This window comes from Fusarium sambucinum, chromosome III, assembly GCF_050947815.1.
Source record: "Fusarium sambucinum isolate potato_lamoka chromosome III, whole genome shotgun sequence".
Lineage (NCBI taxonomy): Eukaryota > Fungi > Ascomycota > Sordariomycetes > Hypocreales > Nectriaceae > Fusarium > Fusarium sambucinum.
The window spans coordinates 3,607,573-3,631,128 of record NC_139292.1 but is presented as its reverse complement, the minus strand read 5'-3'; the positions used below and the strand labels follow the sequence as shown (position 1 = coordinate 3,631,128).

General features: G+C 49.0%; 6 protein-coding genes across 6 annotated transcripts; 2 read left to right on the top strand and 4 right to left on the bottom strand.

Moving 5' to 3' along the window:
• Nucleotides 1-67: 67 nt before the first annotated feature.
• FSST1_011371 (putative cyclase-domain-containing protein) lies at nucleotides 68-1,201 on the bottom strand (the record flags this gene model as incomplete). Its single annotated transcript, XM_083234496.1, has 3 exons — nucleotides 68-243; nucleotides 293-960; nucleotides 1,008-1,201. The coding sequence occupies 3 exons, from the start codon at nucleotides 1,199-1,201 to the stop codon at nucleotides 68-70; spliced, it is 1,038 nt and encodes a 345-aa protein (XP_083081067.1).
• A 361-nt stretch (nucleotides 1,202-1,562) lies between these two features.
• Nucleotides 1,563-2,599, bottom strand: FSST1_011370 (TatD family hydrolase; the record flags this gene model as incomplete). Its single annotated transcript, XM_083234495.1, has 2 exons — nucleotides 1,563-2,477; nucleotides 2,525-2,599. 2 exons carry the CDS (start codon nucleotides 2,597-2,599, stop codon nucleotides 1,563-1,565), a joined length of 990 nt encoding a protein of 329 aa, XP_083081066.1.
• Nucleotides 2,600-3,703: 1,104 nt separating this feature from the next.
• On the bottom strand, nucleotides 3,704-5,080 carry FSST1_011369 (RNA-binding protein; the record flags this gene model as incomplete). The annotated part of the gene is made up of 4 exons (XM_083234494.1): nucleotides 3,704-3,712; nucleotides 3,759-4,581; nucleotides 4,629-4,877; nucleotides 4,926-5,080. 4 exons carry the CDS (start codon nucleotides 5,078-5,080, stop codon nucleotides 3,704-3,706), a joined length of 1,236 nt encoding a protein of 411 aa, XP_083081065.1.
• A 6,293-nt stretch (nucleotides 5,081-11,373) lies between these two features.
• On the bottom strand, nucleotides 11,374-16,954 carry FSST1_011368 (proteasome stabiliser-domain-containing protein; the record flags this gene model as incomplete). Its single annotated transcript, XM_083234493.1, has 3 exons — nucleotides 11,374-16,642; nucleotides 16,692-16,738; nucleotides 16,778-16,954. 3 exons carry the CDS (start codon nucleotides 16,952-16,954, stop codon nucleotides 11,374-11,376), a joined length of 5,493 nt encoding a protein of 1,830 aa, XP_083081064.1.
• Nucleotides 16,955-18,138: 1,184 nt separating this feature from the next.
• On the top strand, nucleotides 18,139-19,775 carry FSST1_011367 (DNA protein crosslink repair co-factor UBX5; the record flags this gene model as incomplete). The annotated part of the gene is made up of 2 exons (XM_083234492.1): nucleotides 18,139-18,682; nucleotides 18,730-19,775. 2 exons carry the CDS (start codon nucleotides 18,139-18,141, stop codon nucleotides 19,773-19,775), a joined length of 1,590 nt encoding a protein of 529 aa, XP_083081063.1.
• Nucleotides 19,776-21,085: 1,310 nt separating this feature from the next.
• FSST1_011366 (kinase-like domain-containing protein) lies at nucleotides 21,086-23,275 on the top strand (the record flags this gene model as incomplete). The annotated part of the gene is made up of 4 exons (XM_083234491.1): nucleotides 21,086-21,167; nucleotides 21,233-21,263; nucleotides 21,312-21,628; nucleotides 21,672-23,275. The coding sequence occupies 4 exons, from the start codon at nucleotides 21,086-21,088 to the stop codon at nucleotides 23,273-23,275; spliced, it is 2,034 nt and encodes a 677-aa protein (XP_083081062.1).
• Nucleotides 23,276-23,556: the final 281 nt, after the last annotated feature.

Below are 23,556 nucleotides of genomic sequence, written 5' to 3'. Positions count from 1 at the left end.
GCCACTACTACGTCTCTCAATCCACCCTTAGCTCAGGATAATGCGTTAGTCATTTGCTATAAACCTCTCAAAATATAGCCAGCGCATTCGGGGGCGATCCAATCAATCCAGGCTGATTCAGGGGCGTTGAAGTGATCATGAACGAATACCTCTTTGTCTTTTTACAGTATGCAGCCAGCTTACTCAAATCCCACAGCTCACCGATCGGTATACCAAAAAAGCTCAAGCAATACACATGAAGCACTGTCGCAAAATCAGTAATCATCTACTGCAAACTCGTCACATAACGTACCGAGATCCTTCATTCCGCCAATCGATCCATCAGGCTTCAGTGGAGGAAACGCTTCGAAAGAGCTTGAGTCTGATGCAGCTGCAGCGAATCGCTTATTCCACATCCATCTTGCTGTTTCTTCGCTTCCATCGAGACCGCTGAGCTTCATAGCCATCATTTTGCCCAGTCCGACAGAGTCCATCTTGTCAACTACTTCCGTAGCACCTGTGCGGACGAGAAGGATGTCACCAGGCTGAAATTCGACGTTTTGGTACTCTGCGCAAGCTTCCAAGTCTTCGACGGTGATGCGATTTCCGTCAAAGGGATGGAACTGGATCTTCTTTTCTTCAGCGTAGGCGGCGTAGTCGATCAATACACCCCGACCGGCGATACAACCGCGCGAATGCCAATGATCCAGCGTGGGCATGGTGTTGGACTCAGTCGAGTCGACGGACAAGGCCTGTTTGTCTGGGTTGGCACCATTGTAGGCCAAGCCTGAATCTTGATGCTGGAAGTGACACAGGCTATCCCATTGGGAACTGCATTGAGTGTTGAAGCTGATCTCATCGTCCCATGACTTTCCTTGTTCGAAGGGGAGCTCTGCCATGCTCTCGGGTATGTACAAGACTTTGTGCTCAGGCATTGCTCGACCTGGGACGTTGAGTTTGGTCATCGCATTTATAGGCCAGCTGTCAAGCGTTAGTGGTGGTTATTCGGTTCGATGTTAAGGACCTACTTCAGAGATATTGAGATACCATCTTTGACCTCCAGGGCAGCATTACGAACAACATCCGGAGTCAAGAAGTTGAGTGTTCCGACCATGTCCTTTTTGCCATCTTGGTCGAAAACTCCCCAAGCACACCCCTTGGGCATACCTTCAACCCGAGGGAGGTTATCGTAATCTGGTACAGAGCTTCGGTCGAATGTCATTTTGAAGATGATGATGAAATTGAGGATGAATGATGCCCGAGAACTTGAGCATTGTCTCTAATTTATAGACATATTCAGGGTGTTTGTTATCTGCCTACGGAACCCCTGCTTTACTGTAGCCTAAAGATGGATTAACTATTTTGGGCTATTTGAAACTATCCACATTCTCTATTTCGCCGTCTCGTATATCGTACTCGGATAAGACCCACGTCTTCCTTTGTTCTCGCCAAAGATAGCACGCTAATGGGGTTGAAGCAGCTGGCATCTCAATTATGAAGAAACACCAATTGGCACCGACCATCTCAACAGATTTGGCGACTTGATCGCTTCATTCATATAACTATTATTTATTTTTGAACATTTATCGTCGTCCAAGTCCAAACATCCTCACACTATTCCTCCACGCCGCTTCAGCAACTTCATCGACAGCGACACCCTTCAACCCCGCCACAATCAGAGCAACCCTCTCAATGGTACAACTCTCATTCCTCTCCTTCACCATACACTTGGCATCCCACTTATCTCTCTTCTTCGACGCCGGCAGAGGCCTGGCGTTGGCGCAGTATTGCTTGACTACTTCAGATGTGCTCTTGAGCTCACCCCACGGGGCATCCGTCTCGAGTTGTAGCGCATCGAGAGGAATCTTGGATACCATCTCTAGACTTTCTGTGGTCTGGAAACTGAATCCATTGACGCTCACTCCGAAACCCATGGATACAAGTTTCTCCATCTGCGATGCGCTTCCAACAAAGCTGTGTACTAATCCACCGCGGGGTAGCTTCTCCATGTAAGGGGTCATTGTCTCGACGAAATCATCAAACGCGTTGCGACAGTGTAGAAACAGAGGGAGATCCCACTGGTTCTTGACAAAAAGATCCAGTTGCGCCACGAAAGCCTTCTTCTGTACATCTTTGGACGCATGTTCCTCCTTATCATAGTCAAGGCCGAGCTCTCCAAAGGCGGCAATATGCGGCGAGTCTTGAGCCAGGGCGTTTTTGACTTTCTGCTCCAGCTCAGCGAGGTACGCCTTTCCACCCTTGTCCAGTTCAGAAGCATGGTACGGGTGCACGCCAATGGTGTAGTAAGCCTGTGCGGGACGCTGCTTGGTGATGTTGTCGTTGTGCGAAACGTCTGAAAGCGACATGCCCGTCAACAAGACCTTGCTGACACCTGCATCTTTGGCTCGGTCGAGAGTGCTCATAAAGTCGGGCTCGTGGTACTGCTTATCATCACGGTATACGCCTTTGAACTCATTTGCAGTTGCCGTGACAGCGACCTGTAGACTGTCAATCAACTGACCACTGCTATCAGCGACAAACTTACATCCGCATAGCGAATCTCAGCTGATGGAGCGGCGGGAGCAGCTGTGGGGAAAGCACTTAGATCAACAGTAGACATGATTTGTATGAGAAATCCTAATTGAGGGGTTACAAAGTTTCGAAAAGAAGAGAAGGCGGAGCAGCTTTAAAGTGTTCTGAAATAAAGTTCCACCCAAGGTCATGAAGGTATCATGCTGCATGCATTAGATACCCTGACGGCGTCTTACACCCAATCGCTATCCCCATCAGCCTCGAAACCCTATTATCTGGGCTATCGCGGAGAAGCAAATTACGTCAGCTATCCATTATGTGGAGGTCCAAGATGCGGAGGTGCTGAGCTAGCTGCTGTACCTTGAGCTGTCAGAAGAGGGGATTCATACGTGTCGAGTCTTGTCACGCGATCTTGACGAGTCAGCTGAAGCTCTGCTGTTCAAATATCGGTCTGTCTTGAACTGGATAATACTGACTCCCTAAATCCGCAGACCAAACTCCCCATCGCCTCATCAGAAACAACACTCAATCATAGCCAAAACCATTCTTTTCCCAGCCACTCTTTTGCAAAAGATCGATCCCCAAACGCACCAGGAATGCCGCTAACCACGATCCAACCGCCACGCCGAACAAACCTCGCCACGACGCCGATTGCAGCACCTTGCAACTATCCTCCTATAAGAGCTGAGGGAATGCGCGCGAAGCCAAAGCCAAAGTAACAGGCTCGAAATGACTACGAGGAACAGTTCAGAAAACAGCAGCAGTCCGCAAAAAGGCGTGATACATCACGCAAAGCAACAGTTAAAGGCAGTCAAAAATAAAGGAAAAGCAGTGAGTGACTAAAGTAAACACAGAGGGTACAGGCAAGTAGCTTAAATGAATTGAATTGATGACAATCCACCGGGGGGACCGAAGATCTCCAACGCCAATCATGATTCAGACCCAAGGAAATGGAGTGTGCGTGGTGTCGTGTAGAAATCCTGAGCTGCCATAAAACTTAAAGTCATAACCCAGATCGCAATCAAGGTTGGGTATCGCTCATAAACTGCCACGGAAAGCAGATAGATTCTGCTCGACATGATAGCCCACGAGAAGGCAAGATAATTGAGTCCAAGGAAATAGTAGTGCCGGGGAATTGTTCGTGTAAAAGCCCCTTGGTCAACGAGTTATCGTGGTCATATTGCAGTTTTGCTTAATACTCCTAATTTGTCAGTACATCAACGGTTCGTACGAGGCAAGATGCTTACCTGAGGAGGGCCGTTGGGGCCGGGTCCGGGAGGTCCGGGAGGTCCCTGGGGGCCAGGAGCCGGGCCACCAAAGTGCTGAGGGCCGTAGTTACCAGGTCCGCCGTGGCTGGGCATGCCCATGTAGTGAGGAGGGGGAGGAGCAGGGCGGTAGGGAGTGCCAACGCCAGAGTTGTTCTGAGATCGACCCCAGCTGAGGCGGACGCGGGAGTTACCGATAGGGTAGCCCTGCATCTGGTTGATGGCCATCTCGGCAGCGTGGCGGTGGACAAACTGGACAAAACCGCAGCCCTTGCCAGGTGGTATCTTGACATAGGTGATTTCGCCGAAGCCCTGGAAGAACGATCGGAGCTCGTCCTCGGTGACGTAGCCGGAAAGACCACCAACAAAGACGGTAGTGTTGTTGGGGTCAGTGAACTGGTTCATCTGGGTAGCAGGGTTGAAGCCTCCGTAAGGGAAACCTTGCATGCCACCACCGTTCCACATTTGCTGCTGGGGCATGCCGGGCATCATAGGACCGCCATGCTGGTGTCCCTGGCCACCGAAACCGTGGTTGCCGCGGTTCTTGGGGGTAGCGGTAGAGATTCGCATGGGTCGGTTACCGCAGTAGACTCCCTGCATCTCAACCAGGGCGCGCTGCTGGTCATTCTCGTCGGAGAAGCGAACGAAGCCGTAGCCGCGGCTCTGACCGCTCATAGCATCGGTCATGATCTTGGCAGACTTGCACGAAGGGAAACGAGCCTGGAAGAGAGAAACCAGGACGTACTCGTTGACTTCGGGGCCAAGGTCGCCCACGAAAATGCTGTACTCAGGGCCGCGATCATCCCTAAGCATGTTAGTAGCTGATATGTACAGTGAATACATGCGACGTACCGTCGGTCGACCAGGCCGCCTCCAGAAGCCCAGTTGAGCTTGAAAGAACGAGTGCTGTTGGGGACCGCCGAGCCGTTCATGCCAAGGGCCTTGGTAGCAGCCTCAGGGCTCTGGAACTCGACGAAGCAGTAGCCAGCGTTACCAGAATTCTTGTCGCGGATGACCTTAACGTTCACATTTTCATGAGCCGAAGACAAGAAGACGCCCTTGATGAAGTTCTCATCCATCCAAGGTTCGAGCTCACCCATCCTATCATAATCAGCATTGCTGCAAGAGTTGCTAGAAATTCCGACTTACCAGAGGGTGGTCTTGGGAGAGTCAGGGCCAGATCCAGGGGGAGGGGCAACACCGCCCATATCAGGGGCGGGAGGAGTGCCGTTGGAGTAGGCCATAGGGCCAGAAGGGGCACCGTTGTTGGCGGGCACACCAGAGAAACCAGAGTTCATATCCATGATGGGCTTTGCAAGGTCAGCACTGCGCGAGAATGTCGAGTCGGAGAGTCATCGAGCGAGATGGTGTTGGGGTAACGAACCGATGGGAACGAAGCAAGAGCTTAAATGTTCAAAATGCGAAGAGCGAGATGCTGCAGAGCTTAACAGAGCGGAGCAACAAAAAAAGACTGCAATGAAGAATTAGCGACTTGAATTGGGTATTGATCTGAGCAGTAGTGGAAAGCAAAAGTGGTGGAGAATGAAGTTTCTAGGGCAGAGGCCGACTTAAACGTGACAATGGTGGACAATCAGCACATAATCAGTTCAATAATGCCTTGAACTCGAGGTATCCAGAATCGTATCGATAGTGAATCAAAGGCCAGAAATCCTCGATATCGCAAGCTCCATCCGCGGAATGGTACTGGAGTGATTCGATGTCCTTTGACGGCCAAGTCTGTGATTCCCGAATTCCCGTGCACCAAGTGGCCTATTGTCCAGGGGGCGGATGGTTTAATAAAACAACTTACCGTGAGTAGTAACTCGTACACGTCGTAAACAAGTCGTAGAAGCGCTATGGATGATATGTCAGTACCAAACCAAAGCGCTGGTGATCCGAGAATGCAAAGGGGAAGAATTAGAGGTGTTGGGAATTTGGAGGGGCAAGGCGCCTGCTTTTGTCGGCGCATGCTCGGTCAGAGGGCAAGAGCTCCAGTGACTACGGCCGAAATTCACCCAACAAAAACATTTCTCAAACTTTGACAAAACAGCCACATGGTGCAATCGTTGGCCTGATTTGATTCTATCGCAAACTTTGCTGCGATCCAAGCAATCGGTGGAGGGGCAAAGAGGGGTTCGATATTGGCGACCATGTTTAAAACTTACCGTCAAGAGAATCGAGTACCGAAAGCACAACGAAGTAAGTCGCTATATTTGGATCGTAAGACCTGGAAAATAATTAGACTCAGGTGCACCCAATATCGCTGCGCCTCATACCTTTACACTGAGTCTAATCCTTAAAAAGATACGAACGAGAATTGGAAACGACAAACACTTCGAAAAGTATCCGTACAGATGCGAATCAAATCTCTAGGACGCCGTCACGCCGATACAAGCAATGAAATGCTTTGGAGGATAGTGATAGGGGATGCGAAACGCCGAATTGTCGTTCTCACACGGGGCAAGGTGCTTTACCAAGGATTCCAAAGGAAAGTGGTAAGATAGCTACAAACGTTCCCGAAATGAGCTTAACCTGGACTTGTGTTAGCGATCTACTCGACGTCTTCAATAAGTCCATGTCGGTCCAAAAGCCCGCCCTGGGCATATCTCATCGGCCAGTTTGGTGTCAGGTTCGAGATCCAGCATCCGCCTTGCTTTCACTCCGGTATCCAGGCCGCATATCGCTTCGCTGCACATCCAATTGTTGCCCGTCAAGATAAATTGTCCAGGGGTGACGAGTAATGGCTGGTGGTTCCTGGCTTAGTGCCAACCGTCCCATGGTTTCATTTCTCGGAAATCTCCATCTGGCAATCGGTTCTCCAACGTTTCCCAACAATCCATTCGAGTATCGCATTCGTTCCCGGGGCAATTGTTCCCTGCAGGCTACCATCAAAGAATTTGGCTTGACTCCCGACATGCAAAGTTGAAGAGTATACTGATCAGGCGACGGGTTGGCGGATACCGAGCATTGTGGAGAAAGGTATGGCGAATTTTTTAGCAAGTGACAGAGCCATATTGCATTGCGTATTTTCGGTTGTTCTTATCGAGACTCGTCGTTGTGCGAATTTCGGGACGGGCGGATGAACAGATGCGACCGGTAGTTTAAGGATGTACTCGTTTTACAAAACATGCTTTCGAATCTCAATTGGAAGCAGATTTTGGCTTCCAGAATACCGGTCGTTGTTCGAAATTCATTGATATCGATGGTGTGCGCGCGCAACGTCGTGTGAAGCTGATATCCGGCTCAAGATCCCACAAACCTCCCTCCACCCACAACCACACCACAACCAGTACCAAAAAGAGACATGGAATCGACAGAACTCAAAAGAAAGCAAACTCACTTTTAGGCGCCAACAAAAACAACAGTAACTGTCACAGCCAAATTTCCGAAACACGCGCAAGGGAAGAGCCGTGAAAACCGTGATGAGGACAAAGATGGATGGGGGGAAACAGAAAGAGAGTCGTGGGATGAGTCGTAATGCGGGAGAGGGTAAAGAAAAAAGACGAGCTTTTTTTTTTCTTAACCTTGCCTTGTTTAGGCCTTGCTTTGGGAACAATCGGAGGCGCGCGGGGACGAGGGTACCGGTAGGGGAAAATTGTCGACAAGGGGGTGTGGGCTGCCGTATCCGCTGACAAGGGGATCTTTGGATCTTGGTGTGGGCTTGCTAAGGGTGGTACTGAAACACCTCAATGGACGAATGACGCTGTCAAGTCGCTGGCGAGTGACGGAGCGGCTGCAGGTGCACGGAATCCAGATGAGATGATGGTAACGGTAGCGTGGACCTGGGCAAACAGGCGCAGCAACGGACACTCCGTGACACAGCAAAGCGTTCGAGAAAGGACGAAGGGCGACAATGATCACGATCAAGAATGCGGTTGTTACGGAAGCAAGAATTCACGGCAAAGTTAAGATCTGGGAGGGGGAGTTCTCTACACCTTCTTAACAAGAGGGGGAAGGGCAAGAGGGCTTTTGGAGAAGCAACGCACAACATCGAAATACTTTTCTATTGGAAGTCAAGAGTCAGAAGAGGCTCACTACAAGATGGTGGGAGCCAGTGAGAATGGGCGTGGCTTGAGGAAAGTGTGTGTCGCTATGTGGAGTGAATGGAAGGGAGGAGAACAAGAACGACAATGACAAAAGCTGTGGGCCTTGCCCTAGCTGCTCAACTCTTCCACACAGTATCGGCATTTCATGATCATCGTAATGCACACAATTAACGGACTTGCTACGGCGATAGCGATGGTCCAAGTGCTCTACGAAACATGCCCAAAGCTCGAGCCTTTGAACCCGAGGCTACCTAGCTACAATGGCTTTGTCGATTCCTGACTACGATTCGGCCTACAATGTCAAGTACCGTTGTCTGACCAAGTTCAGCCATGCCTGGGTACCTGGTGCGATAAAAAAAGGTTCTGTGGCTCTCCGCAACCAGGGCTATCCTTGACGGCGGGCGTGCCGCTATCTCGAGCCTAGTGCCCAAGATGCAGCTGGGCACCGTTTGAATTGGAAACTGGACAGTGAACATGGTGCTGAGCGCTGAAAGCAGGTCAGGTTTGACGAGACGAACCAGCAACACTACCCCTGTGAAACAGCCCTGTTGATGGTGGATCATGAAATCATAGGGCATCCGCAGGGTCGATGGCCTGGAAAGCAACCCGATCTAAGTGCGGCACTTTAAAAACGAACGCTGGCAACAGAAGAGCTGAGTACAGGGAGGTGAATAATCGCTGTTGATAACAAGGGCTTTGAGTCGTCAGGAGGACAACGCAACAACGAGAAGCAAAGTTTGGCATGACTTTGAGTCAATGCATCTCGTTTTCGGTCAATGTTGAGCCTGATGGAATGAAGGGAGCGTTCCTTGCCTCGCTAGTTTCACCGGGCGAGCAGCATCCCATTCGAATCTATTGATGTTAACCGAAGGAAGCGCGAGCACATCACAAACGCACGGCGCACCCAGGGACGACAATGTTTCAACCTCTCATTTATTTGAATTTCTCCGACCTTGTAACGTGGACGCCAATCAACTCAATAGGGAAACACTCGCCAGCCCTGGACTTAAGATTGCCGTCAGTCAACCCCAAAATCCCTTGCTTTAGTGGCCACTGGCCTCATGGCATCGAATGCTCGTCATAGCGATGTGCCACAAACAAGCTCAGAATAACAATGCCGAAACGAAGCGCTGCGACATGGTCTCGGAGACTGATAGCTTTTTGTTACAAGCTTGACCATAATTCGGCCCATTTTCGATTAAGGGAACATCTACGGAACGCCCTTTTAATTGTCCATTCCTGGTGTATCAAAGCTCATTCGAGATGCAAGATCCAACCAATGTTCATAAGTCAAACCTCGGCGATTGGTAGGTTAAGGTTACCATAACAGCCAAGTGTCATCAAAGTTGTTCTTCCAGTAAACGAGGGGAACAACGACGCCTCGCAACTCATGCGACCTATTTTGGGTCGACCGCATAGCTCCTGGTGGTAAACCCTCCTGTGAGAAGTGTTAACTCAAACTAGAACGTGGCGCTACAAAAGCCCATGCAGAAGTGCCCTATTACAACAAGATCTCGGTCTCCTACCGCGCCAAGATAGGAAACCCTATCAAAACTGCACCAGGGTTGAACCAACCTTGTGTTAGTGCATCAGTTTCCTTCGCTTCGTCAAAGGTCCCAGAACAATTGGTCTTGTTCACTACACTTGGATTGAGCATCGTGACATCAAATACTGTATCAAACCCACTTTGTACTGGTCACCATCACCACATGGGAATTGGAACCATCTGGACTGGACCGTGCCACTGCAGGACGCCGTCGCTATTTTCAATTGGAATATCAACAAATGGGAGGTTTTTCCAGGCCTCCGGGCATCGTGCTGGTGGATCTCTTTGCACACCAAGATTATTTCTGACATCCACCATACGACATCGTTCTGCAAGACAAACCGTCTTTAACCTTGATGATGACTGAACTTCCGAGGCTAGCATATCCAATAAGACTGAAAAGGTCATCTGCAAGACAGTGCATGTCGTCGTTGTTGACAAACTGGCCTTTATTGTTGGATTTGCTTTTGGCAGTTGCTGCGATGAGAACCAAGAACTGATTTGATGCTTTTACCTGAAAAGACAATGCCCCATCGGCTCGCGAATTCTGATGCTTCTGGTGCTTCCCCTTTAACCGCATTCATCAATTGGACCGGGGGCCTGGTTGCTACTTGCAGATCGTCCATCCCACCTTGCAACCCTCGTGGAAAACCAGCAACAGACTGGTGACGCAAGTTGCGGCTCAGAAACCCGCTGCCTTTACAGGTCCCACTGTGTGCTGCGACTGGGCAGGGACTGAATCGTGAGCTGTTGAACATTGCGAGATTTGACTGGCTCTTTATCAGTAGCTCGGAACGAAAGAGAGCATCTATTATTCATGACACAAGACTGGCATCATCATGCCTTTCGGACTGGTCTCCTCTCCGGTAGCAACACTGCGATCTCAAAAGTGCTCGACGTGCCAATGTTGGTGGGGCATCAACCACGCTGCCATCCTTGTCTTTCCACATTTGTTACCAGACATTGGTCACAGTTTTCTGCCAATAGTGTTTGTTTTTCAACTTGATATTTTAGGTCAGATAAGCAGAACTGGACAGATCTGCTGTGGTATGGTGATCGGATGATTTACTTCGGGCATCAATTGATACTCGTGATCTGTAATCTTGTCTTGCAGGACATGCACAAAAGAACATCGCTCTCGGCGACTTTACCCCGTCACACGGAATGGCAATTTTCGGTAGTGGATCACAAAAACACCGACGTTTCCGGCCGAACGCCATCGCCGTTCTCAACGTCCGATCCGGCGTCTCATTCCAAGGGCTGTATTCGTCAACAAATCACACAACGCATGCGAAACAAGGCGGAAGCTATAGACTTTTTGTGTCGCTCGACTTGTCTGGATTTGTTTCAGTTTAACGAGAAAGGGCCCTGTTTAAGACGGATTAGGCTCACGTTGGGCTTGATTGAGATATGTAACGTCGGGCAGATGGATCGTCTGGTTGTACAGCATTTACATTGTTTAGGCTTGAGTGAATGCCCGCTCTCTTGAGGTAAGGTGGGTGTGAAACATTGTGAAATTGCAAGATAAGTGAGTGTTACAGTATTACAACATATCGTAAGATGAGAACCAGAGAACATTGTGTGAAATACTTATGGATACTCTGTGTCTATTGTAAGACGCGAGATACTCCGTCCTCAGAGTATGAAGAATTGACTGCTAGAAGCATAAGAGACGAAATTAGTAGATCAATTTGAGCTCCTGAGATTATAGTTCCTCGACTACTTATTTTTATACCTTAAGACTTGAGGGCCATTTTTTCTACTACCCACTAGTCCGTCTAATTACATGTCTATTCTATTGATGGTTTTGGCTTTAAAGTATGACTTTTTCGGCGTGCGGCTTTCACAAAAGGTAGGGGCTTATAGAACAACCTTCTCACACAATACAAAAGCATGCTAAGCAGCTCACTTGTTCTTCATTCAACACAAAGGAAAGACCACTCTTGGATCGACTTTGAGCTTGAATTACTACTTTACGTCTATTCTATGAATACTGATACAAATCTCATTCCATCTCAACCAGGATGTCCCTCAACACTCTCTGCACCTCCAACGACCTCTCAGTCTCCAACGCTTTGCTCACCATGGCTTTCAACTGAGATCCATCAGGACCACTCTGTCCAAAGACTCCCCTCGCTTTTGCCTTGAATAGCGCACCTACTGCCTTTGCTCTCATGACTCTTTGTGGTTCAGTGCCAGTATCAACCAAGTCAATGTCAAGACTCAACAGGTAGGTCAACGCCACAGCTTCATCGTCGTTTTGCTTCTCTGATGGAGACACGGCATCTTCCATGAGATCACGAACGCACTCGTACCAAATGTGACGCTTGATTGGAGCAAAATTAGGACTTTCAAGGTAAGGTTTGAGGATGTTGATGATCTTCACCAAGACCGAGAGAGAGTCCTGTTTGATGGTTGTACGGTTATATCCTCGAGAAATAGCTTCAAAACCATTAGATGCAGTCTTTTCAGCAAGCTGCTCCTTTTTAACATGATCCTTAGAATCAATGTCCATCTTGTCTTGGTTCTCATCCTCGCCCTTGAGTTCATCAAGATAGGGTGTAACCACTTCTGTAATTTTGTCCAGCATGTCGAGATCATCACGAGCCTTGGCAAATTTCCACAGACTACTGAATGCATGAACACGGTACTCGTCGTTGTTGCGCTTCGCCTCTCGGATAGCAATCTTTTCCATTTGAGCGGCGATCTTGGAATCTGATGTCCACAGGCTGCGACCCTTCTCGACGAATTTCGGGTAAGACTCGAGGAGCTTCTGTTTGCCGGTAAAGGTCTTCAAAGCCAGTGTTTTCTCAAATACAGGCCAGATTTTATTCAGATTGGCATCGCTGATTTGACCGCTGGCGTCGCTTGCGCTTGCGACATCAGACACCATAGCAGCTACTGTGAAAGCTCCGCCATGTCGAAGAGCCCATTGTGCAGTATCCAGGCATCTTTCCACCAAGGATACAATCTCCGGAACATAACGCACAACGGTGCGGCTACTTCCAGCATGCTGTTCCCACACTTCCTTGAACACCTTGCTAGTATACTCATCAGTATCGTGAGAACCCAGGTAAGCGAAAGGGAGCAGCTGAGTCTCGAGTGCAGTGAAATGATCAGGCGAAACCTTGGCCAAAGCTACAATCACGTCTGCAGTTTTTTGACGACGTGACTCTTCCTCTGCCTCGAAATACATATCAATGAACTTTTTGCAGAATCGATTCTTGGCCGAGTCCGATGCAGCTCTCAACATGTAGGCGGTAGCACGAGCGTATGCCTGGCTGACCTCGTCGTTCTTGTCCATGGTCTGCTTCTCCATAATCTGTAGGAATTTGTTGCCAACGCCTTTGACATCGTTCGTATGGCGTGTGAATAGTGTTGTCAGAACCCTGCCGCATCCGATCTTGGTTGGCATGCCAATAGCAGTTTTAATAGTAGCCTCCAATCGGGGTGCCAGTTCCGCCATGACATCCGCATCAATAAAGCGAAGTGAGTTCTCAATAGCCTCGGAAATTGGAGACCGGTTCACCATTTGTGATCGGATCTTATCGATCTGGTCTCGGCTATCTTCTCCAGCTCTTTGGTAATGCCAATTGATCTGCTCAGGCTCTATGGAACTTAACAAGCCAAGCAGCTGAGGTATCATGTCTGGAATAAAAGGTCGGAGAGCCTTGCCACCCTTTTTGGTGAGCTCAATAACAGTAATGGCCGCGAAAGCTTGGACTTCTTTAACCGAGCTTTCGATACCTTTGTCGGAAAGAAGGAATGGAAGAGCCTCCTTCATCATCGATTGAGCAGATGATCCATTGGTTCCCTCTTCAAGTTGACGGACAAGAGTATTGGATAGGGTTCGGCACAATTTGAATGCAGCCTCTCGAACAGAGCCTTTGACATCGTCAAGTACCTTCAAGGCTGACGTCCAGATATCTCGATATCTGTTCTCGTATTTAATGAATGGCTGTCCTTGGATCAGTTCGGAAACGGCCGCACAACTTGCTTCCCGCATACGCCATTCACGTCCTAGAATACTCTTAAGCAGATCGTCCAGAATATCGTCAAAGTGTGTGCTAAGAACAGCGCCTGCATCTTTGACGAGTGCTTTCCAGATATCGTCCATGGATTTTTGGACATTTTGGTTTGGGTCGAATCGGTAACGGTAAAGCTTAGGATACAGTTTCGGGTCAACTTCCGATTCTGATAGGATATTACTGAGTCCAAAACGACCAAACGCAGAACGAGTCGACCAAGTTGCAGCGTTTGCAGCAAGTGACATGAACTTGTACACCAGTCTCTGGTCGCCAACTTCATTAGCAAGGTTGACAATGTCCTTGTAAGAGGTGATGGAACTGCCCTCTCCGGTCGGCAGTGCACCAGGCTCGAACAGTTCTGTCTCTTGATCAACTTTGAGTTGGGTGCCTGTGCCTGTGAATGCAGATACGAGATCCTTGACAAGAGCACTCTTGAGATCTGCATCACCACGTTCGTAGACCAAAGACAACCCGCGGGAAGCAGTCTCTTGTACAAGCTCGTCACGCGCGCTGAGAAGCCTCATGAAGGAAGCTTGAGTCTCACGAAGTCTTGACTGCACCTCTTCCAAGTGAGAACAGTACTGAACAATGCAGAATAGCCAGATTCCAGACGCCTTGAGTAGAGATGGCTTCGTAGCTTTGCAATCTGCAAAGATCTTGTTGAGAACAGCAGTGAGAAGTGGACCACGTGAACCGTTGCGCTTCTGGAGACAGCTGCGAGGTTCAACATCAAGAGTCAGTTTGACATAGTCAGACTCCCATCGTGCCAGAGTTGCAGTGATTGCATCTCCTACAGTAAACTGGACCTCGACTTGCTTGATCTCGTGCAAGGCGAATAGTTCCTTGAGGATATTACCGATGATTCCATGTGACCAACCATCTTCTGCAGTTTCTTCGTTCTGATCCAGTCCCGCTGCCAATCTTCCAAGAGCAAGAATAGCCTTCTCGTTACCCTTCTTCGCTGGGGTAACGAGCTTACTGACAACTGTCTCGAGGGTATGGTCTCCTTCACGCTCTGGAATAGCAAGGCCTGCGGTCCACAGCTGGGCGAAAGCCTCCAATGCAGTGTCATAAAGAGAGGAGGTAACATTCTCTCCTGTGAGAAGGTGGAGAGGATATTGGATGTCTTCAGGCACGGGCTGCCCATAATAGACGCTGCGCGAGCAAACATAGCTGTATGCTAGTAGTCCTCCCTCTGCTGCGTTGAGCTCAGGTCCAGCCAGCTTTTCAGCATTCTCAAAGAGCGCACTCAAAGTTTGGCGGCAGTTGTTTATCGTGTCAGCGTCGTTTGCCAGATGAGGCACGAGTATCCCCAGAGCCCGTGCTGTTAGTGATCGGATCTCCTTGTTGTTTGACTTGATAAGCTGGAATAAGCCATCGCTAAACCCAGTCAAGTATCCCAATGCACCACCAGGGCTTAGGGAGGCCACGTCAACAAAGCAACGAAGACATTCTTCCGTAATCGGAGAGTCTTTGAGATAAGCACCATCAAGACAGGCCTTCAGATAGAAGACTGCAAACGCACTATCCACAGTGTGTAGGTATCCGAGAATCTTCTCTCGGGTCTTGATATCCGTCTTTACTCTGGCGTCAAGTGTCTGCATCCAGTCAGGCTGCACTTCAAAATCTTCGAGGGCTGCAAGGAACATGATGTGCTTGCAGTAGCGCAGAGCAACTGGGAACGCAGCCACACGAGATCCTTCAAAATTCTCAAACACAGAATGAGAATTCTCTAGGCCAGGTAGAGCTGCTGTTTCTGAGTGTGATTCTGGTTTAATCTTGGAGCCAAAAAAGGTGGCTACCATTTCCTTCCAGTCTGGCAAAGCAGGGTCGGCCTCGGCGTGTGCATGATAAGTCCAGGGATCGAGACCTTTGTGGCCCTGTTCGACAACATCACTCCTCTCGTCTTGGTGAGCTCCGATTGCAAGGATGTCGATCCAACGACCAAGTACATCCGAAAAGTTAAGGCACTGGTTCGCCCACTTGACCACAGCATGGCGGGTACTCCTGATAACGGGTGGCTCGTCGGGAAGAGACATGTATGTAAGCAACATTGTTTTTAATTCCTCAGAATCGCTGCCTGAAGTGGCTGGGATATTGGTCGTCAAGCTGGAAAGGGCCCCGTCGATGTTGACAACGGCATCATTAGTAGGGTCTTCGGACAAAGACTTGAAAAGCCAGCCAGCAAGTTTTAGTCGCCGTTCGACAGGCATCTTGGCGCTCCTTGCCAGCACTCCAATCGTCTCGTACGCTTTGGATCGAAGCGTAATGTCGTCCTGTGATGTCCGTGCGGGAATAGGCCAGCCATGATTCTCGATAAAACCGCCCATTGTGTCAATCAGAGGAACGGCAATGTCGAAGCCTTCTTGCGACGGCCCAACACGGGCTACCCAGGCAAGGTATTGGAACGCAGCAGTGTGGAGTTTCGTTTGTTCCAATGCGCTCTTTGGCATTAAGCTTAGCGACAGAGGATCTGTATAATGGTCAAGGGTTGAAAAATTGAGCTTGACGACAGCCATGATATCGTCGGACATGGTTGCTGATATTGTGGACTTGGAAAGAATGCTGAGGATACGGGTTCGGTAGGTAGACGGCAGTATCGAGTGGGCATGAAACAAACGCTTGACAAGAGTTTTGTCCTCCATAGAAACAGAACTTCTCTTCAAGACCTCTTCAGCTGCCGATACTAGCCTGTTGTCGAAACTAGATGCGGCGTAAAGTGCAGGCAGGAACTTTTCTTCGTCTGTAAAAGCACCACTAGCAAGTAATGCAACGAGCTTGAGTTTTAGTTCCGCCATTCTCTCAAAGACTTTTTGAGACTCTGGGCTCTCCACAGCAAGAGACTCAAGCTCGGATTTGGTTAGTGTCGGGTTTGCCGTCGACCAGTTCTGGCTTTGTGTAGGGTTCCGTAGTCGTAGAAAGATGCTGATGAGGTTGGCGAGGTATTTCGCATCAGCCTCATCTGACAGTCCAATCGCCTGTCGGTATTCGGTGTCATCTTTACTACCCCTTGGAGGTATACGAGCATCAAGGAGAAGACGAAGAATGATGTTGAAGAAAGGACCAGATCGTGCAATACCTTCATCCTTGGAGAATCCAGCCAAAGCCTTGGGAATAAGCTCTCTTCTCTCGTAATCATCCAAGCGCTCTATACTGTGTTGTATTCCAGAGATGTCAAGCTGCTTGACTAGTGGGGAGTCGTTTGACTTGTACTGGTCAAGAAGGGCTCCCACGGGTAGAATTACTCTAATTTGAGTCAGCGTCAAATACATAGCGACATGTTTAGGTTCCTTACTCAGGAGGTTGAATAAAGGTCTTTAGCCTAGAGAAGATCTGAACGACCTATCATAACTTCAGCGTTTGTCCATAGTCATAACTCACAACCCTTACCTTGGCTCTAACTTGAGCATGCTCACTAGCAGCCTTCACAATGACAGGTGGAAGGTACCGTTGTAGCAACTCATGAAGCTTCTTTTCCTTATTGGCAACGTTGAGGATCTTGAGCTCCACACTATCTAACAGCTGGAGCTCCCTTTCTTTGGGCGACGGTGTCGCCATGACTGTAAATGTCGGGTATCGACAATTTTTAAAATAAGTGCAGATGAAAGAAATCTACGCAGGAATAAGAAAACGCTTTATTTGGGGCAATAGGCAGCTCAAATGACGAGGCGTTTGACTGGTAGGTGTCTTGAGGTAGAAGTCCCTAGTCAACCATCGTGACGACTGAATCATGACTAAGCTGACAAGCTGTCACGTGTCATCGTGAATCAACATCAAGATCAATTAAGCATCACACGAGGTATGATCAATTTTCTTTCGCTGATAACATATGCTTTTTATTATCAGTGTTTCTGGTGGTCTTCAATAGATTGTGATATTGCCATCTTGCTCTACAATAAGTTTAATTGAATGTAGAACAAGCCATCTTGAACTCAAATTCTGAATCAGATCCAACTTTCAGGGGTACCTTCTTTTACTGTGATTTGAAAAGAAGCGAGCTCGGCAAGTGCGCATGTCAGTTATGGAATAGTTCTTTATTGGCACTTCACTTGAGCTTGTAAGTAAATGCAAAGCTTCTGCCTTCCACATCGTAAGTCATTCTAACCCGTAGTCAAAGACTAGGCAGGTATCAACACCAATAATTAAGAAAAATTAACACTTTTATAATTTCACCATCCTCAAATAACCGTCGGTAAATCGACGAGCTTCTGAACATTAAAAACAACTGTTGATACATTAATCTCCAGGGTAAGTTCACTTAAAAGTCGCGTCATCGATTTTCCGCCACCGTTTCTGAGCCCCTGTCACTTGCCCCTCCAAAGAAACATTAAGCTCCACTGATCCGGTTGCGTCACTGTGGTTGGGTGCCTGTCTTTGATGTCTGTGCTTCACTTTCACTTCAACTTTCGCCTGCGTTGAAAGCTCACAAATCACAGCAGAACTGCTTTTCATACACATAACTACTATATTGGCGAGCTGAAAGAGCAAAGATATTGTATCGACCTTGTTTGATTTCACTTGAACCTCAAAAAGCGAGCGGCTATTTAACCCGACAATCTCCCCGCTATGATAACAGCGGGGCATTGATTTTGCTTCTACCCAAGAGCTACACCGAACCTTGCGAGATTACACCAATCGACGACGTGTTCGCACTCGATTCTCGATTCGCTTCTTGAATACGAACGACAACTTATATATCGAAAAAGGCAGCAGCCCGATATCCCGTTGGACGCGTCGCCGCCATGGACGACAATATTTCCACCTTTATGGCCATTACTGGCGCAAGCACTGATGTTGCCCGCAGCTTCCTTGAGATGACTGCTGGCAACTTTGAGCGCGCAATCGAACTATTCTACGAGAACCCCGACTTGGTTTCTGGTGTAGGAGCTGGTCTTTCCTCAACAAATCAGCCAGCTGCGCCCGCTGCACAGCCAGGAAGAAGCAACGTTGGCAGACAAGACTCGACGGGTGTTATTCACATCGATAGCGACGATGACCAAGATATGCAACTCGACGACTTTAGTGACAATGACGACAACGACCGAGCGGTTGCAGCCCAGGCGGCAGCTATAGCGCAAGAAGAGGAAGATGCAGCCATGGCCAAGCGTCTTCAAGAAGAACTATACCAAGGGCCTGGGTCAGGAGCAAACCCGGACGATGTGCGGGCACCCATTGCGCGAACTACCGAGACATTGGTGGCACCTGGTTGGGGTGGTGGCGAGCATGACGATGGGATGGAAGCGGCCTTTCTTGAAGAGCTGAGACAACGGCGGCGGCAAAACCCACGTGAGTATCACTTGAGTGTGTCTCGGTCTTGTACTGACTCTGTATAGCCAATCGTGCAGGAGGACCATTCTCCCAGCAAATATGGACCGACCCCGAACGACGCTCCGCCCCATCCACGTCGAACGAGAACGGCGCTCATGCGAGACGACTGGAAGATCTATTCCGTCCACCTTTTGACTTGATGGCACGAATGGGATGGGATGACGCGCGTACTCTGGGCAAGGAGGACAAGAAGTGGATCATGGTTAACCTCCAGGATATGAACGACTTTAACTGCCAGGCTCTGAACCGCGACATTTGGAAGGACAAGGCCGTGAAGGAAATTGTCGGAGAGAACTTTATCTTCCTCCAGTATGACAAGGACTTTCCTGACGCACAGGAGTTTCTGACATTCTATTTCCCAAACGAATCTCACCAGAACCCCGACAACTACCCTCATGTCTCCATTATTGACCCTCGAACTGGTGAACAGGTCAAGGTGTGGACAGGCAGACCTTTTCCCTCTGCAGAGGACTTCCATGCCGAGCTTGCTGAGTTCCTCGACCGTTACAGCCTCGCAGCCAACAGCAAGAACCCTGTTGCCAAAGCCACGGCTCGCAAACAAAGAGTCGATGTCGAGCGCATGACCGAGGACGAGATGCTGGAGATGGCTCTGAAGAACAGTTTGGAGGGCGCTTCTGGAAGTAGAGGTTCTTCAACGCCCAACCTTCATGATCCTGATGCTCTGACAAAGTCTCCTGCACAGGAGGAGATGGGCAAAGGAAAGGAACCTGAGGCTCCTGTCGAGCAGAGCCCTTGGGCGAAGATCCCTGGTACCAACCCACACACGGAGCCTGAAGCCAACCCAACAACCACAACACGAATCCAGTTCCGACATCCTACTGGCCGCGTCATTCGTCGGTTCAACTTGGACGATCAAGTGCGAAGAATTTACGAATGGCTCAAGGCAGAGCCTCTAGAAGGCAAAGACGGCGTTGAGTTTGAACTCAAGAAGATGCCAGCTGGACAGGACCTCATGGAGAGTTTGGACGCGACTATTGCAGACACAGGTTTGAAACAGGGCACAGTCATGATTGAATTCATTGAGGACTGAGCAGTGATGACTGAAATGACGGATGGGTTTCTCTTTGTGCGAACTACAGAAGGCATTTGCAGATAGATAGTTATTGGAGCCACCGGAGCGTATTGACTGGCTGCAGTTGGTGGACGTGCAGGTATGAATTATTGAGAGGTTAGGACTGGCTTTCAGTCTATCATGGATAAGAGGGAGGACGCTATCTTTAGACATCTCAACCAGGCCCACAACCAAGATGAGAAATGATACATGATTTGATATATCCAATCAGTGGATTGCATGGAAAGTTGAAGTGTGACAAACATAATTTCCTATGCAAGGAACCATGGTAAGTTATGGTCATGATTTAATGGCGCCGCTTGGTCCACGTCGATCATGTCAGTCAATGCATTCCTGTGTGTTTCATCAGAGAATATGAGCCAACAATCCATGTAGCTTTGGGAAATAGAATTTCGATGCCGTCAGGTCTCTACGCAAATGTCTAGAGTTTTGTAGTCTACAGATCGACCTGATGCAAGCAATTGGCCTCCAGATAAGGTCGAACAAGTCAGGCCCTAGCTGGAGATCTTGGCCGCGCTCATGTCGGGTGCGGGGAGGAGGTGGCTCCTATGGATAGGCACTTACAGGGGTCAGCAAGGTCATGGTCACACTAAAAGCAGAAGAGGCATGAGCAGATCGATTCAGGATCGATGCGTGCAATTGGATGATTGGCAAATAGGACCTCGACTGGTTGCTCCTCAACGACCCCCACCTGCCAGGTAAACAGCAACAAATGCAAAACAGCAACGCCTGAACCTGAACCAGAACCAGAGCCAGCCGTCATTATTATAGTGGGAAAAGCACTAACGTTAGCTGTTGCTCCTTCTCTTAGCTTGCGCCTGTTTGTTTTGGTTGCATGTTGTCTCTTTCCCTTGCGTACTCGGGGATTGGCTGCGTTGTGCGACAGCATATTTCGTTTCTTTTCTCGCCGGGCTCCCTTTTTCATTTGGGCACATCATCATCTCCCTGATTACAACTTGTCCCTCTTGTTTCTTTACTCTTATTTTTCGACAATCCTCAACACCCGAGACAGACGTTACCACGAGCCCGGTTCGATATTAGACGACTCTTTGCCAGTAGTGGGGTTAGCGACACCGCCAAACTACTATATCCCACTCTAAATTGTTCCCAGTCGACCGCACGCGCTGCTTTGACACGAGGAAGCTCAGAGTATCCATCGACCGACCCATACTTGATCTTTTTCGCGACCAAGAACTTTGAGAACCAACATCAGACGTGGGGCAAAGCCTCTGCGAATCGAAAAGCACGACCTTGAGTACGAGAACGCAATGGCAGACCGCGAGCATGACATTGAGGAGGGAAACGAAGCTCTGGACCCGGAGCTTCTATACTCAAAGGAATACTGTATCGGTCAGTCATTGCAAAGTTGTGTCGCGCGGCACATGCACCATGAGCAATCAATTAACATCGTATAGGTGGTGGCAGTTTTGGCAAAGTTTACAAAGGGTATGGAAACTCCCCTGCGCCTGCAAGTTCTAGCTAACCATATGATAGAGTCGACAAAAGAACAGGCCAATCTGTTGCGATCAAAGTCATCGACATTGAAAGCGCCGAAGACGAGGTCGAGGATATTATACAGGAAATCGCCATCCTGTCCGAGCTACAATCCCCATATGTCACCAAGTACTATGGATCCTACGCGAAAGGCGCCGAGTTATGGATTGTCATGGAATTCTGTTCAGGTGGAAGCTGCGCCGACCTGATGAAGCCAGGATTGATCAGCGAGGATTACATTGCCATTATTGTGCGAGAGTTACTTATGGGATTGGATTACCTCCACACAGACAAGAAGCTGCATCGGGATGTCAAGGGTAAGAATAAAGCTCGATTCTCAAGCATTACTAACGTCTATAGCTGCCAATGTGCTTCTCAGCAGCAACGGTCAGGTCAAATTGGCCGATTTTGGCGTCTCAGGTCAGCTCTCAGCAACCATGACCAAGAAGAACACTTTTGTCGGTACCCCTTTTTGGATGGCCCCAGAAGTCATTAAGCAATCTGGGTACGACCACAAGGCCGATATTTGGTCTCTTGGTATCACGGCACTTGAATTGGCAAATGGGGAACCCCCTTATGCTGATATTCACCCCATGAAGGTTCTTTTCCTCATCCCTAAGAATCCTCCACCACGGCTTGAAGGCAACTTTACCAAAGCCTTTAAAGATTTTATCGAGTCATGTCTGCAGCGGGATCCCAAAGACAGACCAACAGCTAAAGAAATGCTGCGCCATCCGTTTATTAGACGGGCAAAGCGGACAACTTACCTAACTGAGCTCATTGAAAGACACTCGCGTTGGGCAGCTGCGCATAAGGGCGAGGATGATGATAACTGGGAATCTGTCCACGATGGCCGACTTCCCGCTGAACGTGAGCGAGTCGACGAAGATATGTGGGATTTTGGCACCGTCAGACTTGTCGGTGATCGAGGGGGTATTGTTAAGCGACCAGGCCTCAATACCCTGGATGAGAATGCGACAAATGCTCGCGCCTCCCGGCCTTTGGAAAGCGAAGAGAATTATGGTGAGCAACGACGCGAAGCCAGTCCAATGAAGCGAGATTTTTCACTCCAGCCACTTGAAACGGTCAAAGCACCCAACTCGAGACAGTCAAGCCCACAACGAAAAGCTGTCCCTCAGTCGCAATACCAACAGCCACAGTCACCTGCAAGAGCGCTGCCTCAAACTCCTCTGAAGCTGCCTACTAGAGATAGCGCAGATACTCCCCGGCCCCTGAGAACAGTACACACTGCACCGGTACCTGAGTCCCCAGAGTATGATCGCGAGCTTCAAAATGAATTGCAGCGTGACATTGGTATGCTCAACTTGGGCTATGAGCCAAAGGAGAGCCGGAGTCCCCAACCTCAACCGCCACAGAGACCGCCTGCTCCGCCGGCGCATCTAACACGGCCAACAACCACCAAGCAAATGAGCCTGCCAGAGATACCCCCATACAGACCTAACCAGGCTAGTTCGCAACAAAGGATGCCGTCATTACAACACGCTGCTACACCTCAGGTCATTGTACCTCTTCCTGGAGGAGCTCAAGGTCCCCGACCTCTTCCCTCGAAGAACTCACCTAGCCCGTCCGAGTTTACTGCTCCTTCTGCTTTCCCTACACCTTCGCCAGCTAACCCGAATGGCGAGCTGGATGCACTTAACGATGTAATCTTTCCAGCGCTTGAAGAGGCGCTTAAGCGGCGACAGATCAACCTTCAGCAATTGTACAAGCCCGGACAGAACCCAACTCAAATCGCTCCTCAACAGCAACGAGCTGAAGCTGCGCATGAAAAGTTGAGAAAGTTGGTGTACAAGCTTGCACATGTCTGCAAAGAGATTGATCATTACGACAAGGCTGAACCTGTTGGAATGGGTCGAGAAGTTGGCAGTTTTCTGGAGGGACTTCTCGAAGAGATCTTGGTACGAGTTGAGCCTCTGGACGAGGATGAAGATGTACAGGGTTAGTGGCTGTACACGAGTGATGATCCACGTGTTTGAGAAAGCGCGAATGGTGTTTACTGGAGTTTTGGTTTTACATTGTATGGCATTTTATGAGTATTATGAGGCGGACTGATGAATGAAAAGGATGGATTAGTAGCCTGGATCAACGTATAAAGGATATAGGCATGGCTAAAATAGCTGGTATAGCCTATGTGAGAGAATATTGATGATGTATTTGCTTATTAAATGCTACGAGTAACTTGAGGTTATCAGTATTCAGTGGCTTCGGAGTATGGTATTCTGAT